The sequence below is a fragment of the Callorhinchus milii genome, unplaced genomic scaffold (genome assembly GCF_018977255.1).
Source record: "Callorhinchus milii isolate IMCB2004 unplaced genomic scaffold, IMCB_Cmil_1.0 Scaffold1, whole genome shotgun sequence".
NCBI lineage: Eukaryota > Metazoa > Chordata > Chondrichthyes > Chimaeriformes > Callorhinchidae > Callorhinchus > Callorhinchus milii.
Genome location: NW_024704742.1, coordinates 100,725,125 through 100,742,351, shown reverse-complemented (window position 1 = coordinate 100,742,351; position 17,227 = coordinate 100,725,125). Strand labels below are relative to the sequence as shown.

The 17,227-nt window shown below is 39.4% G+C and overlaps 1 protein-coding gene across 1 annotated transcript in view; it reads left to right on the top strand.

The window, feature by feature from the left end:
• The first annotated feature begins 6,959 nt into the window (after positions 1–6,959).
• LOC103182381 overlaps positions 6,960–17,227 on the top strand; it is a 94,052-nt gene continuing 83,784 nt past the window's right edge. The window contains exons 1-3 of the mRNA XM_007899380.2: positions 6,960–7,069; positions 16,342–16,427; positions 17,020–17,120. Coding sequence (XP_007897571.2) covers positions 6,960–7,069; positions 16,342–16,427; positions 17,020–17,120 — 297 coding nt within the window. The remainder of the gene's footprint in view (positions 7,070–16,341; positions 16,428–17,019; positions 17,121–17,227) is intronic.

Below are 17,227 nucleotides of genomic sequence, written 5' to 3'. Positions count from 1 at the left end.
CATCATGTGTAAGCGTAGAAAATGAATGCGGTCAAATTATTGCTACATTTGATATTTAGAGCATAGAATGTACCGGGATGCGTGGGAGCAGACTCCATGCCGTTCCGAATAATTAAGTCTGTGAAACCTGACCTGCAGCTTTAGACTTCTAGCTCGCAGTATTTGACTTCAGCTATGGGGTTGAGGCTCTTTTTCATTAAAAATGCAGTATCCTGCTAACTGCCAAGCAGCAAACCAGATTCCCAATGACTTGCTTCACAATCTTTGCCATTGATAACAATGTCTGGAGGGTGTCCTGTGCGAAGGCTGAACAAGTATCCTAGATAATTGTGGATAGAAAGAGACCAGTTAAGATTACGTTCTGAATTATGATGGGAAGGAGATCAAACTGGCTGAAGGGGCTTCTTCAACCACACCTCTCTTCTGATCTACAGAGAAGAGACATTCTTCTGACTAGACAGTATGACAGTATACAGAGACACCTTGCGCTTGTTTATCAGATCTTAATGAAAGGACAGTTTTACTGTCATGCTCATTTGTGACTACAACAACAACAAGATTATATTTGTATAGTGCCTTTCACGTCGGGAGAACTACTGAATGTTCACAATGATGAAATACTGTGAAGGAGATTGAGCAGGCAAGAGGTGAAGGAGATGATGGCCATATGTTTTGACTGTCTGCCAGCTTTGTAAAAATACCTGAATTAAGAACACTTGATTTTTGGAGCAAAAAGATTAAAACCTTGGCTATAAGATATCAGTCCTGGGCTATAACTCTGTTTTCCATTTTAAACCTAGCTTGAAAGTTCAAGTTAGGCTTCTTACCCTGTGGCTACCTTGTGTTTGAAGGTTGTGTAGCTGACCCTCCATCATTAGCAGGCTTGCTTGACATTTGATTGCTATTTTGCTCTCTTGGGTTGAAGAAACTATAATTAAATATCACACTTGCTGTTGACAGATCTTTCCCACAAAACTAACAGGATCTGGTTATAGTCTTAACAATCCCAATATAAACACTAACAGTCAGTAATGCCAAAATTTCTTGCAATTCTTTCGATTGATTTTTGCAATGATTTTGTGGCATATTAATTCCAAATCCTCCCCAGATCAGGTATGACTGACTTAAACAATTAGACAGATTCTGGCACCCTTCAGGTATCATTTTTTGAGTTGACACAAGAGAAAAAAATATTTTACACTGGATTCTTCCATAGCTCATTAAAAAATCCATATATTCTTTAGCTCTGGATTTGTAGAACAATTCTTGCAAATTCTAGAATGGTGACAGCCTTTCAAACTGAGAATTAGACCAAGTTAGTCATATTTATCATGCAAAGTGTAACAAATCACAGAGCCCATCTTGGGCTAAAGAAAATTGTAAACTGCTTTGCAACAATAAGAAGCTAACTCTAAACAAACCTATAAGAAAGAATTGTTGATATAAATAGTGTTAACAATTGGATATGGTGAATAGTTAAAGAAGATGGCATTTTGACTGTAATGGATTCAGTAAACAATCCAAGGGATATTGGTGAATTACACATTTTCTCTTCCCTGTGTTTCTATTGTATTCACAATGAACTAGAACCCAACTAATCTCCACACTTGCTTTGGCAGACCATGAGTGATTATGAAAGAGACAGAAAACCACTCCAAGACACGCTTTATGGAGCGAATATGGAGTTTGTCATTGATCTGGTGAGTCTAAACTTAAAAACATGACTGATGCCTCCACACACTGTCTCCTCTAAAAAGGAAAATAACATTAACCAATTCCCAATGTTTCAGCAAATTTATGCAGTGACTAGCTTCACTATATATACCAAGATGGTCCCATACTCGATTCCCCAATCTGTGCTGAAATACCTGATCACAGAAAATGTGATAGCAGGCCCAATGCATTTGGCTCAATGCCCTAGTTTAAGCAGGAGAAAATTCAGCCAAAATTTCCACTGTTGATTGCTATCCAATAACTGTTGCTGGAAGTAATGCGTGCTTGGATATGGTATCCACACTGTGACTTTCAGCTCATAGTTTAGTCTGACGTTCCTGGGGGACTGCTGCATTGTTGAGTTGCCTTCCTATTGATAGGATGCTATACCCAGATTCTGTCGGTCTGATTAGGTGGATGTTACAGATTCTCCTGTTGTCCTGTCCAACAATCGTCTGGTTAAAAATGTTCATTCACTTCATAGCTATTTGTGCAAATTGGCTGTTGCATTTGCCTAAATACACAGTCACTACACTTTACAGTGAATCCAGTGAAGCGCTTTGAGATGTCTTGCTGACATGATAAGGCACTGTGTCAAATGGAAAGATTATTAAGATAATATTATTACTTTACAGAAAACTGGCTTCAAAATTAGGGTTCTGTTTAAGAATTTAAGAGTAAATCTAGACTCAGATGGAATTTCTCCCCAAGAGTGAGGCAGGGTCAGACTGAATAATAGCCATTTGCTGATGCATCTAGTATTGGATGAAAAACACGCTCTGTTCTAGCATACCATAGGACTTTAATGAGACTGCCATAGTTTAATTTACCCTCGCAATTTTTCCTTATTTTTATTTGCAAAGGTTTTTGTTGCTGTCATAATAAGACTAAATCTAATGTTAACGATGTTCCTCGAATGATCAAATCTCTGTTGCATCAAACTTGTCTATATGATTTGCAATTTTTTTGCTTGAAAATGACAATGTGCAATTGGTGTATGATTTTGTTTTCATTCCTTATTGCTGAACAAAATACCTTTTTGGCAGGGTTTTCTGCACATTTTAGTTCAGATGGAGCACAACATCAGAGCTCTACTGCTCTTCAGAGTCCTGTAGCTCAGTGGTTAGAGCACTCGCTTTGCAAGCGTGAGACCTGAGTTCAATTCCAGGCAGGGCGAAACCTTGGGCAAGTTTCCTTACTCCACACAGAGCCTAATAATAATCCCTCCAAAACCAAAAACAATAATAAATTGGTCATTTTCAATCTACGACTGTTTGTGGGACATTGCTGTGCGCAATTGGCTGCCGCGTTCGCCCACAAATATACAGTCAATTCACTTTACAGTGTGTTCTGTGAAGCGCTTTGGGACGTCCTCCCGACGTGAAAAGCGCTATATCAAATGCAAGGATTATTATTATTATTATTACACAAGGTGCACACGCACACACAATATTTGCCCACGTGGGACTCCTGGATTTCTCCTATGCCTTCAATCTCTAGTGTGGACAATTCCCTGAAGTCAGAAAACAAAAATGAAAGCTTCACTCATTCTTTACTGTTCTCACACACCTCCTAGTGATCACATACAGAATTACTAGATAGAAACCCAAACAGCAAATCTCCGGGTCATGACCATTATGGGGATAGCTGATGATGCGTCGTGTTGAGAAGCTTGAAAAGGAAATAAATAGAAAATAATTACAATAAATGGGTTAAACCTCTTAGTTGAAACGGCCAGTTGTTTTTGTTTCCACTTAGCTATCCTTGTCAGTACCTTGCCAAAGTAACAATTTTTCTCATGTGAAACTAGACAGTGAATGTGGACAGGATGTTATATTGTGGGGAAACTCACAGCTAAACCTTGACTTGTTCACTTTCTAGCAGATAGATACTGTGTAGTGATAGAATCTGGCTCCTTGACTGACTTCATCATTCCGGCCTTAGCCCGAAATAACTAAGAGCCAATTCTAATACCTTATTATCAACTAACTCAGCACAGACTGTACATGGGATCTTGGTGGTCTTGTTTTAATTCACCTTTGAGCATTTTTTTTTTGCTAACTGGGCCAACTGGTGGAGTACTGCAGTGTATTTGTTAGAGCCTCACAAGCGAGAGGACCCGAGTTCTCAGGCAGGGCGAAACCTTAGGCAAGTTTCCTGTCTCCACACGCCTCTGTTTGCCTAGCAGTAAGTAGGGTGTTAGTCGATAGCAACCGGTTGTTAGTCGATTGGCGGATTGCTTTCCAAGGCTAATAATTCCTCAAAAATAAATAAATAAAATTTGGTCACTCAATCCATAACTGTTTCTGAGGCACTGCTGTGCACAATTGGCTGCTCCATTTAGCTCACAAAATACACAGATAATTCACTTTACAGTATATTTTGTGAAGCGCTTTGAGACAGGTGTAATAAGGTGTAATATCAAATGCAAGGATTGTTATTAGACATGTACTTTTTACATTTTCTGATGAAAAGCTTTTGCATGAACAATTAGCTCAGTTTTAACAGATGTGGTTCACACATCAAACATATTCAATATCTCAAATGTCTGTTTATCTCAGAACCAACTGGAGGAAACCTTGTTGGACCCAGTGAAACGAAAAAAATATCAAAAGCAAATGACAGTCTTCATTGTTGGTTATCAAGAAGCCTGCGGTCAAAGACATATAATTCTATCTCAGCTCAGTGAGGTAATATTTCGCTGGTAATTGTTGTTTCAGTGCGTGATGTTTGAGGTATGAGTATTCTATGCAGCTGCAGTACATTTAGAGCTAAGAATTTAAGCCATACAATGGGGAAGGAATATAATAAAAACAAGTAAACCCAATGTTTACAGTCCTTCTATGGAAATGGATTGGCATTCCCACAACCTATATCAGGAAACCAGCTTTATAGTTGGTTTCCTCTGTTTTTCACTGGGGCTGTTTACAGCTGATGTGTAGGAGAGAACTGGAAGTGTCAGAGACCTGGAGCAGAGTGCTCATTGCTAAGGCAAGTCAGAAAACTTTACGTCAATATTAATTATTTAAGAAACAAATTTGCAAATGATCCTTAGAGCATTTCTTGTCTTAATTAGCGCAAGTGTGTTTGTGTGCCAGCTTGGCTCAGTTGGTAGCACTCTCACCTCTGAGTTAGATGGTTGTGGTTTCAAGTCCCTCACATCAGAACTTTGAGCTAGTACAGTCTGGGCTGTCACTCCAAGCTAATGTTCGAAATGTGCTGCAATGTTAGATGTGCCGACCTTCAAATGTGCAAATCCCCCAAATAAAATTTGTCATTTGTTTCATAGCTGTTTGTGGGACATTGCTTTGTGCAAGCTGACTGCCACATTTGTCTATAAATACAGTCACACATTACAATATATCCTGTGAAAAGCTTTGACGACATATCAAATCCAAACATTTATTATTTTATAGAAAACTCAAATACACAGTTCCTACCTTCAAATGCCCGGTCCCTAACATCAAATACACATTCCCCAATATCAAATACTTAAGTCCCTACTATTAAACACAATTATTATGAGGATCATTTGAAGAAACATGGAAATTCTTTGCACTGAAATTTAGAATGGCTGGATGTTATGCTAAACCTGCATAGGAGACCAGTCAGCAGCTGAATAGGTTTTCATTTAAAATCATCCAAGTGTAATAGTTTATGAAATCAATAGTAAATGTGACTAATTTGCCAAGTCTCCCGATGCAGTCCCTTATTGTTAAGTGAAATGATGGTTGACATTAATGGTATTCCCATGCGAGTTATAGCAAGTGACAATTCATGATAATGAGGCATGGCCGATGACTGATTTCAGTCGGCGAAAGTCAGTATTTGTTTTTCCAATGCTCCCCATTTCAAGGAAAACAAATTTGGTTTAGCATCTTTCACATCAGAATGATGTCTCAAAGAGCTTCACAGGAGCTGTGCAGCCTCACTGCACTGTAAAGTGTCCCACAAACAGCTATGAAATGATTATCCAAATGAGTATCCAAATTCTGTTCTTTCGAATAGAGGCATGGAATTTTTAATGTCCAGCTGAATAGGCAAATAGGGCCTTGGTTTAATGTCTCATCTGAAGTCAACAGCTCGGATATTGCAAGACCGGCACTGCTTTGGAGTATCAGCCTAGGCTATGAAAATAGCCAGCCCTCATAACTCCTCTCTTCCAGCAACAACACAGGGATTAATGTAATATAACATTACCTTCATGCAGCTCAGTACTGTTGAAATTAAATAGCTCCTACTTTTATTAAATGAGAGGCTACAAAATAATTGCCCTTCCCTGAGCCATTTAACAGCTTGTACGTTTGCCAGCATCCACAGTTATTTTCTCTTGCAAGAATCTGGAATGCAGAATAGCTAAAAGATTGTTGTCAGTTATATTTGTGAAATATAGACACAAAACTGGTGCTCGACTAGGTAATTTTTAGCCTGATTTCACAAAAATAACACAAATTGCCTGCTCCGATCATGTGCAACATGCGTTAATTAACGGAGTCTCCCATGGGGAATGGTTAGCAGAAAGTTTATCTGCAGCTGCTCTATAAACTGCATTTCAAGGTGGAAGTTGCAGTATGTGTACAGCTGGTGAGCTTCAGAGGATGCTGCAGTTTTTTGAGTGGTTACCAAACTCACCAAGCATGTATGCTGAATATAACATGTTTTTTTCTTTTGTTCAGTTTTTCAGTAAGCACGTGGACTTCTTTGCATCAGAAGAAGAACGATTAAATGAACTTGAATTAGATGAGTTTGAACTTGAAGATATATCAGAAAAGGTAAATGTTTCCGATAAGCATAATTGACAGATATAAAAACAGAGAGAGCTGGGAAAACTCAGCAGGTCAGGCAACATCTATGAAGAAAGGAAAGTGAGTGAACCTTTCGGGTCCACGACTCTTCGTTTGACAAAGGGTTGTGGACACCAAACGTTGACTCACTTTCCTTCCTTCATAGATGCTGCCTGATCTGCTGAGTTTTCCCAGCTCCCTCTGTTTTGTTTCAGATTTCCAGCATCTGCAGTATTTTGTGTTTTGTTCATAACTAACAGATATGATTGCTGTTTAATTGTTGCCTTCTTATATCTTAGACCATACCCATCAGCTTGATCTGCACTGTGCATTCCTTTAGTTTCCTATTTTTTGTGTTCTAACAAGTTTATGATCAGTGAAAGAGAGGGAGAACAAAATTGAAACTGTACTCCTTTTTGTCAAATGTTCATTTTCAAATGCAAAATTTTTTTTTGTGTGAAGATGGATGAAGCTCTCAACGCTGCTGAACAGGCAACTCGGCGCTTAGCGGAACTGAACCAGGAGGCAATAAACTACATGACTGCTCCAGCATTTAAAAAGGACAATAAGAAGTAAGTACAGTATTGCCCATTAAAAAGAGACCTGCTGCTTTGAAACTAATTTGTCCTTTTATCGAAGAATATGACAGCCAAACTATAACATTTGCAATTTACTAGCGTTTAAGCAAAACATTTAAAAGGGGAAAGGCGAGGGTAAAATTCTTGCCAATTTGATCCTTTAAAAGTTATGATCCCAGTAGGTGATTGTAACATGCACTTTGTGTCACAAATTAGAATGTAATAACCTAAAATAACTTATTTAAGATAATCTTATGATCTTGATCTTATGGAAACATATAAGATTCTTATGGGGCTTGACAGAGTAGACAGTGTGAGACTGTTTCCCCTGGTAGGAGAATTTATAACTAGGGTTCATGGTCTTAAGATTAAGGGTCAACCTTTTCGAACAGAGTTGAGGAAACACTTCTTCACTCAGAGAGTAGTGAATTTATGGAATTCTGTACCCCAGAAGGCTGTAGATGCTCAGTCCTTGAACATATTCAAGACTGAGATTGATAGATTTCTAAAGGATAGAGGGATTAAGGGATATGGACATAAGGCGGGCAGATGGAGTTAGGTTAGAAGATCAGCCAGGATCTTATTGAATGGTGGGGTAGGCTCGAGGGGCCGAATGGCCTATACCTACTCCTGCTCCTGATTCCTATGTTCCTATGTAATCATAAAATAATTAAAGGGGAAGGATAGAAAACAATCTTTTTATAGAGGGTGATTAGAATGTGGAATTCTCTGCTACGAACTGTTGTTGGAGACCATAAAATGATTTTAAAGGGAATTTAACAGATGGTCGAAAAGGAGCAATATTAAAGGTTACAGGAAGTGAGTAGGATTGGATTTGGTGACTCATGCAGATAGAAATGCCAGAACACACATGATGGGCCAAATGGTGTATTCTTGTGTTATAGCATCCTGTGATTTAGTGACCACGCCTACAAGATTTACACTAGCCAATTCCCTATTAATTGTATCTGTTTTGTTGGATGATATTGTCCTTGACGATCAGTGGTGCACTGACAGAGAAATGAGTCTATGTGGAACAAGTTGTGCCTATTTAATGTTCTATCACAAGATCGGTTCAGATGAAAATAGCCCTTTGGCCCAATTGATCTTAACCTTCCAGAATACCTACCCTATCACTCTCCCATCACAGCATTAAACTGTTTCTTAAATGAGCCCAGGGCCTGGCCTCAACCACCTTCCTGGTAATCTGTTCCAGATGTTAATTACCCTCTGAGTAAAGAAATGCTTCCTAGTCTCGATCACAGTTCATCAAGGCTCTGTTTATAAGATTATTCTGTTTGGTGACAACAACACATTTTAATGAGTCTCTGGTTTGCCTTCTGAGAGCCACACTAGAACCATGTACAAGTGCCTGGAACAAATGTTCACGTGTGGTCCGTCCCAAATCCCCATGTGTGTGTAAAAAAAAAAATGAGTTTGTTTTCTCAACTCCAAAATACACTTTTTCAGGAGTTTCCATTAATGTGAATTAACTTATTTAGGCTGAGTTAGGGTTCAGAATTTATTTCACTGGTTATAATAATAATCATTGCATTTGTTTCATTGTATATGAGCCATAACTTTCTCCAACTCAATGTTGATTAAACTGTGTCTATCCTTTTCAGCTCTCGCCAGTGCCTCCTCACCTCAGACACTGACTTTAACTACCTCCCTGGTTGCTCACTCTAACTCATGAAACCTGTCCAGGACCTCAGTGTTTTCTTTGACTTTCAATTCTCCTTCAAACCTTTTATCTGGGCTCTAGCCAAGTCCACTTTCTTCTATTTCCACAACACCACATGGCTCTGCCACTGTCTCACCCCTAATACTACACCACACTACTTCACATGGTCTTAGCCAAAAGGCCGAGAAGTGATAATACGGACAAAACCCTCATCTACACATCTTCAAACTCAACTTTTCTGAACTCTAGATCATACAAAACTCCACAGTCTCACCCACACTAAGCTCCATAACCGCTTCACCCCTATCCTCACCCAGCTCCACTGGCTTCTTATCCACTTATGGATCAATTTTAAGTTCCTCATCTTCAAATGTCGCCATGACCTTGCTACAGACTGTCTCAACAATCTCCTGTGACCCTACTTGCCTGTCCACTCCCTCAGGTCCACCAACTTCAGCCTCTCTTCTGCTCACCACATCACCAATAGGCAAGCTTTCAGCTACTATTCCCACGCCCTCTGTTCCCCCAAATCCCTTGGTCTCATTTACTCTGATTTCAAATCTTGTCTGAAGACTTACATCTTTGACTGCGCTTTCGAACACCTCCCCACCCCCTACCCCTCCCTCAGCTCACTTCCATGTGGGCTCTAAATGAGTCTTTGTAAAGCTCTTTGAGTTGTTCTCCCAATATGAAAGGTGCTCTATATATATTAATATTATATATAATATCTATCTATATTAGCATTCTCAAGCGCTTTTGGTCAGGCGCTATATCGAATGCAAGGATTATTATTATATTATTTATTATATATATGTATAAATTGTTATAGTGTGGAACATCTCAAAACGCTTCTCAGATAATTGATGTGTATTTCTGGGTCAATTTATCCATAGCAATCTCTGAATAGCCATGAAATGAATAACTTATTTATCTGGAGGACTGGTTACACTGTAATGCATTTAATGATTATATGTGACACTTCCTCAGTTTTCTCAGTTGATTTTTTTTTCTCCGTTGGCTATGGGTGAACTGGTCTCGATTTGGCCCAGATGGATGTGAACCTAGAAAACAAGTCAGATCTGATTGATCACACTGTGTGGCAGACTGAGCACCTGGGAGGGGGCTGCACTGAGCTGAGGTCTGCCTTAGTGTTTCTAGTATCTCTAGTGCCCATTTATACTCTGCATTTCACAGTAAGTAACCGTGAAAAATGCAGCCTAAATTTGAGTTGAGGTGAATTGCCATCTGAGATTGAATTATTCTGAAGTTCAGTTGCCAAGACTGCAACCCACTGCACCGCTCACCAACTTTTAAATGGACCATTTTTCAACATTATTAGAGAGTAAAATATTGGGTCTTTTATAACAATATCAACAACAACTTGTATAGCACCCTTCACGTGAGGCGTCGTCTCGCAACATTAAAATAAAAACAGCAATAAGCTGGGGAGGTTAAGTAGATCAGAGCTGCAGTTGAGGAGAGGTTGATGAGAGTCAAGGAGTATGGTTTCAGTCTTGTGAAAGTTGGTGCTCATCCAGGCCTTGATGTCTGACAAGCAAGAGAACAGAACATCAGTAGACCTTTGTTGAAGCTAGATGAGAATTAGATTTGGGTGTTGTCCACATACACGTGGAAGTTTACCCCATGTCTGTGGATAACATCACCAAGAGGGAGCATGTAAATGAGGAAAAGAAGGGAGCCAAAGATGGAGCCTTGGGGTATGCTGCAGGTAACCTGGTGAGGGCAGGAGGAAAAAATATTTGCAGAGACATAGTGAGGGTGCTAGATCAAGTAGGACTTGAACTAGGAGAGTGTGACTCCACTAAGGTGGATGAGGCAGGAGAGGTGGTCTAGAAGGATGGATGGTCAACTTGTGTCGAAAGCAGTGGAGGACAAGGAGACAGAGAGTGACGACGAGAGGACATAATTAAAATCAATTAACATTGGTTCGAAGAGCTCAGCACATGCACTTAATTCCAGATTTGGGGACCTCAACTCAGATCTATTAATCTGGAACAAGCTTGAGGATCTAATGGTCTCCTCCTATTCCTATACTGTATTTTCCTATGTTACTTAGTGCAGGACAATGCAGGAAGTCCAAATCCAATTGTCCCACTTCCCACCTCCTTTCTGCTGGAAAAGGTATTGCTTAACTTCAAGCAGCATAACAATGGCATTAAGTGAGCAACTGGTATGTGAAAGGTTACTATAGACCAGCCAATATTTAAAGTATACTTGCTATTGATATAGTGCCTTATCATGTCGTTGAGACGTCTCAAAGCGATTCACAGAATATACTGTAAAGGGAATCGACTGTATATTTTGTGCTGAAATGTATGGTGAAATGTACAGTACAATAGCCACATTCTTGTTGGGGATGTGTGGGAGGTGGGGCGGAGAGAAAGAAAACCTTTGAAATGCTATTGCAGAACATTCTCTAGGCAAAGGTTCCTTTAAATGCTTTTTTCCAAAAAGTATCATTATAGCAAAGATCATCCTGTGCTCCCAAAACATTGCCATATTGATGAGGTATTTTGCTTCAAGTAACTGCTTAAGTTGAAATTCAAGTACCTTTGTGGGTCATTGAGGATCGTGAGTATTTTCTCTGTTGGGAAGTAATATATTACCTCTTTCAGGCTAATAAATAAGTCAAGCAGAATTAATGATGGTGCAAATTGCAAATGGCAAGCTTTAAGCAGGCGGCTTTGTGCCAAATGACTTTTCCTTCTTCCTTGCTCTCTTGTGGTGTCCTAAGTTATTAGTTTAATTGCTTCCCCCCTCCCCCTGCCCAGCAGGACGGCAGACTGCTTTAATACTGAGAAACATAAGATCTATGGAAAAGGTGCTCAGTAGCTTTTTATGATAGTTGACATCTTGATTTCTGGCACTGTTGATGACACGTTGCTGGGCTGAAAGTATTTCAAAAAGGCCTGATTGTTTTTAACTTCTCAGCAGGGGCATACAGTGTGGGGGGAGAAGGGGTGGGAGGAGATTCTGAATACTTCCTGATCAAACTCTGTGACCAATTTCCCTACCCCCATATGCCATACACTGACATTCAGCTCCCTGGCTTACGCACGGTTTCCATGGAGCTGAACTGGCTCCAAGGTGACATGCCTGGCAATGGAATGTCGGATTCGAACCAGCCCTCTGTGGCGGTCTTCGTAGTCCGGTTCCTGAGCCAGGCCGGTCTACAGTATTCCAGGGCACTGCTGATGACAACACAGCCAGCCTAGCTCATCGTCAGGACTTGGAAGGGCAGACCAGTCACTGGGGACACGTAGTCATCCCACTCAGCTCCTGTGACTTCTCAAGCCAAAGCCCTAACAGTTAGGGTGGTCCTAGCTGGACTACGAGTGGGAAAACTAATATCAATGGCAAGCTAAGCTATGTCATATACCCGGCTGACCAAAAAAAAGCTCTGCCAGTGCACAGAGCAGAGCCTGAGGAAAATGACACTGCTCCATGCAAAATCTAATTAAATAATAATAATCCTTGCATTTGGTGAGTACCTTTCACATCTGGATGACTCAAAGCAGTCCACAGGATGTTGCAAGCTGTAGACAAATGCAGCAGCCAATTTACACACAGCAATGACCCGCAAACATCCATGACCTGAATGACCAGTTTTATCAGAGGGATTGTTAACCAGGACACAGCGAGAACTTCCTTCTATTTTTAAATAATGTCACAGGATCATTAACATCCACCTAAAAAAGCAGACAGGACCTTGGTTTAAAGTCTGATTCGAGGGATGACATCTCCAACAATGCAGAACGTTAGAGTGTCAGCCTATGAGTTCAAAGTACCCATTTGAGGGCTGAAGCCACAACCTTCTGACTAGTGAGAACGTTATCAACTTGAGTCAGGCTGGCATACATAATTGTCAGGAACATGCTAGTGGAGTAGCCAGGTGATGTCAGCTCTGCTGAGACTTAACCTAGCACATCCCCGCACTCCAGAACTACATTTTTGCAGAGTTGTTCTGTAATGTTCTGTATTGTTCAATATATGGTTAAGACTGTCTAAAAAATGTGATTTTGTTTCAAGTTATAATAATAATCCTGCATTTGATATAGTACGTTTTCATATCATGGAGGAATCTCAAAGCACTGAATAGGATATACTGTAAAGTGCAGTGAATGTGTATTATGTGGGTGAATGTGGCGGCCAGTTTGTGCACGGTAATGTCTCACAAAACAGCCAATTTTATTTGGGAAATTGTTGGCCAGGACACTGGGATAAACCACCTTCTCTTTTCAAATATTGCCTTGGGACTGTTATCTAAATTGTTTCATTTAATGGACTGTGTAAGGCAACCTCACTTTCTAACAAACATGACTGACCTCAGGCAGCTGCATAAAAAATGTCCTGTCCTATTAAGGAACTGCTGTCATCAATGATTAGCCACTTTCAAACATGCCTGGTCTTGTTTTACATTGTATCCTACAAACTAACTCAGAACATTAAATATTTTTTCTAATTCAAATTATTTTGTAAATGAGATTGCGAATGTCAACTCAGAACAATACTATTAGATGGGACAAGGCAGCAGAACACTAAGAAATATTTACTCAGAGAGTAATTAACTACAGGTTGCCAGGATAGGTATTTGAGGCCAGGATAGGTATTTGAGGCCAGGATGCTGGACTGATCTAAAAATCAGCTTGGAGCTGTAATGTTGTGACAGTAGAAAGAGTGTTCTGAAAGGATGAAAGGTTATAAGGAACTAACAGAGACTGGGGTGAGGATGGGCTCACAGCGCCTTGTGTGGGAGAGGATATAGGCTATGGAGCTTGTCGAGAGCTGAGCGGGTTCTTCCACAGATCATATCACAGCTTATCATTGTCCACACGACCATTCAATCTCCCGAGGGAAAATTCAGTACAAGCACTCCCTGGACCAAGAAACTCCAAAATGTCCCCAAAGTTACAAAATCATCCCCAAAACCAGCAACATTCAGCTATAGCCAGCTGCCTTCATGTCCTACACCTTGAAACGTTCACCGACCACCTCCATCCATATTGTTTAATAAAATCTTGCAAAGCGTGTGGAACTAAATCAATAACTAGGTCATGTGTGTTTTGGACTCCAGTTACTTAGGAACCTCCTGAATATCACAAAGAATGTTAATGTCAGACTGAAAGACTGATGTATGTAAAAGACTTGACTAATGCAGTTCCCATTGTCCTAGCTTTGTCTTTAATTTGCGGACGGGTGCTTGTTTATCACCCCTGAGAGCATGTTTGTAATTTAATGTGGGTGGAGAATTGCCCGCAAGCAGTACTTATTTAACTGGTAAAGTGCTTGACTGGAGATAAGGTGGGAAGGAAATGCAGTGGTGGATCATATCGCACAAAGCATTTCTACCCTACCCCTTTCCCCAATATGAATTCCCAAAGCACCACGCAACTCTGCCCCGTGTGAAGGGCAATATGTAAATGCAAGTTGTTGTTGTTGCTGAATTTGGATTTACAAAGCTGACTATACTATGAGATTTGCAGCATAAGAGACCCATACTTCACAGCAAACATAGTTTTACGTGCAAAATCAGAGGGTCATTCACTCACAGTTGATGTCTTCTCCCCAGTGATGGCAGAATTTAGCTGAGCAGCCAGGGGTGTGGGAGCAGACCATCTTGTTGTTAGAGGAAAGGGAGTGTTGTGGGAAACAAGAATAAGGAAGAACGTGAATTAAAACAATGTACTTTTTTTAAAAATGAATATTTTTTATAGTGTTGTTCTTTTATGTTTTGATATTTTGCTGGAAACACAATGTTTTTCCAAAATTGTATAATTTACTGTTACACTATTGTTATATTTGTGCCGAATCCTCTTTAGACACTGAAATAAATTATGTAAATGTCATAGTGACTAAGCTGAAGTTGTCTTGGTCATAGATGACAACTTTTCCTTTTCCATGTCAATGTGTTTTGGTATCTGCTGCTATTCTCATTTGCTTATAGACTGTAACGTGGAACAAGCTGCAGACACCGAGACCTCTAGAGGCTGATAGTGACATTACACGTAGAGAAATTTTAAGCACCACTGAATGAATACATGCATTGGAGATGTGCCCATGTCCGATAGTTTCTGAAAATCGTTTTAATTTATCAACCTAGTTTAAAAGCAATAATACATAGGTTCGCTTTAAACTGGTGACGCTGTGCACATTACAAAAATTGGATGGGGTGATAGGAAATACTTTTCTGTCCTTGTGAAATATGAAACATGTCCCATTTATTCTATAATAATAATCTTGCATTTGATATGGTGTTTTATTGAATGCCTCCAAGAGGTTCACAGAATTTACTGTGTAATGACTGTGTGTTTGTAGGTGAATGCAGCAGCCAATTTGCACATCGCAATGTCCCATAAACAGCCATGAAATGAATGACCAATTTTATCTGAGTGACTTGTTGGTAGTTTTACAGGAAGAAGCAAATTATAATAATGTTTGTTTTGTACTTTCAAATAATGTCAAGTGATGAGTAAAAGCCAGGTTGTTAGGTGAAGTTGACAATGGCTTGGGTTTCTTTTATTTCTAAAACTAGGGGTCAAAGTCTCGAGATTAAGGGTCAGCCTTTTCGAACTGAGTTGAGGAAACATTTCTTCACTCAGATGGTAGCAAATTTGTGGAATTCTCTACCCAGGAGGCTGTGGATGCTCAGTCCTAGAACATATTCAAGACTGAGGTTGATAGATTTCTAAAGGATAGAGGGATTAAGGGATATGGGGATAGGGCGGGTAAATGGAATTAAGTTAGAAGATCAGCCATGATCTTATTAAATGGCAGAGCAGGCTCGAGGGTTCGAATGGCCTACTCCTGCTCCTACATCTTATGGTCTTATTTATTCGTCCCATTAATTTCTTAAACATCTTATACTATTTCCTCACGGAGCGTGTTATTTGTCAAAACATGGAAAAGTATCTTATTTTCCAGGACTGACATCCTTCATCTTGATAAGCACACACACAAAACATCTTCAAACATTAATTTGGAGTCCTGTAGCTCAGTGGTTAGAGAACTCGCTTTGCAAGTGAGAGACCTGAGTTCAATTCCCGGCAGGGCGAAACCTTGGGCAAGTTTCCTTACTCCACACACCTAATAATAATCCCTCCAAAAACAATAATAAATTGGTCATTTTCAATCCATTCGCCCACAAATATACAGTCAATTCACTTTACAGTGTGTTCTGTGAAGCGCTTTGGGACGTCCTCCCGACGTGAAAAGCGCTATATCAAATGCAAGGATTATTATTATAGATTTTTTTTAATATTGACATTTTGACACTGTAGAGAACTAACAACAACAACTCGTATTTATATAGTGCCCTTCACGTCAGACTGCATACAACTGAGTTGTAAACCATGCATTTTAACTTAACACCTGGCAAAACTTCACATTTGTTTGAAAATTCTATTTTCCCTCTGTTTTTTAAAGTGAGTGACTATTCCTAGTTGAGATACATTCATGAGTTAAATATTATCTTAGCTCAAGGAATTCATAGAGCAGTATGCTTGTTCTCAGTGCATGCACCAAATTAAGTTACACTGATCAAATGATTTAATACTTTTAACAGGAGGAAACGCAAACTGGAGAAATCAGTGCACCAAGCAAAAGAAGAGATGCTGAAGTTAGCTGATCAACTCGTTTTAGCCCACTCGGGTAAGTGACTGTCTATTCCATACCATTTCATTTCGCTATTGCTAAAAAAAGCTGCAATAGAAATATAAAATAGATTCAGGTGCACTTTATTTTCAGAATTGTCAAACAGTGAATTATTTTTATACCATTTACAAGAAGCCAGAACATCAATTCAGGTAGAAAAAAGTCACCTTCAGCAATAGTTCACCTATAATGTATGCAGTCACCATACTTTACAATCAAGTCCTGTGAAGGGCTTTGAGGTGTCTCAATGACATAATAAAGCACTATATCAAATGCAAGGATTATTACTTCAAGTTTTTTTCCACTTTCTTCTCTCACAAATGGATACTCAGGTGGAGTTAAGCATCTTTAAAATTTAGTTTCCTGAAGCAGCTAACAGGCTATTTGTAAATTTGTTCTTTATTTTTTGTCATTTTTTTTTAGATTGGATTCAGACATGGTTAAGAACAGTGCCCAAAATTTTTCAATTTTTGTTCAGTTTAATTCACATGAAACAAATTCATATAGTTCCATTTTGCAATCGGGGTCAGATTATAAAGTATTGAATGCTATGTTCCAGGTTATGTTCATTATGTTTTCGCATTCACAGATTTGGAAGGAAAAGAACTAAAGATGAAGGAGATGATGAAACAGAATGAGCTAACGACTCTGGAATGTACGCAGTTTAAATCTCAGGCAGAAGTCGCAAAGGTTGATACTTCGTAAAAGCTTTTGCATGATTCTCTTTCGCTAATCATAATTTCGTGCATGAAACAGAGCAGTAACATTTTAGAAATGATGTCTTATCTTTTACAAAA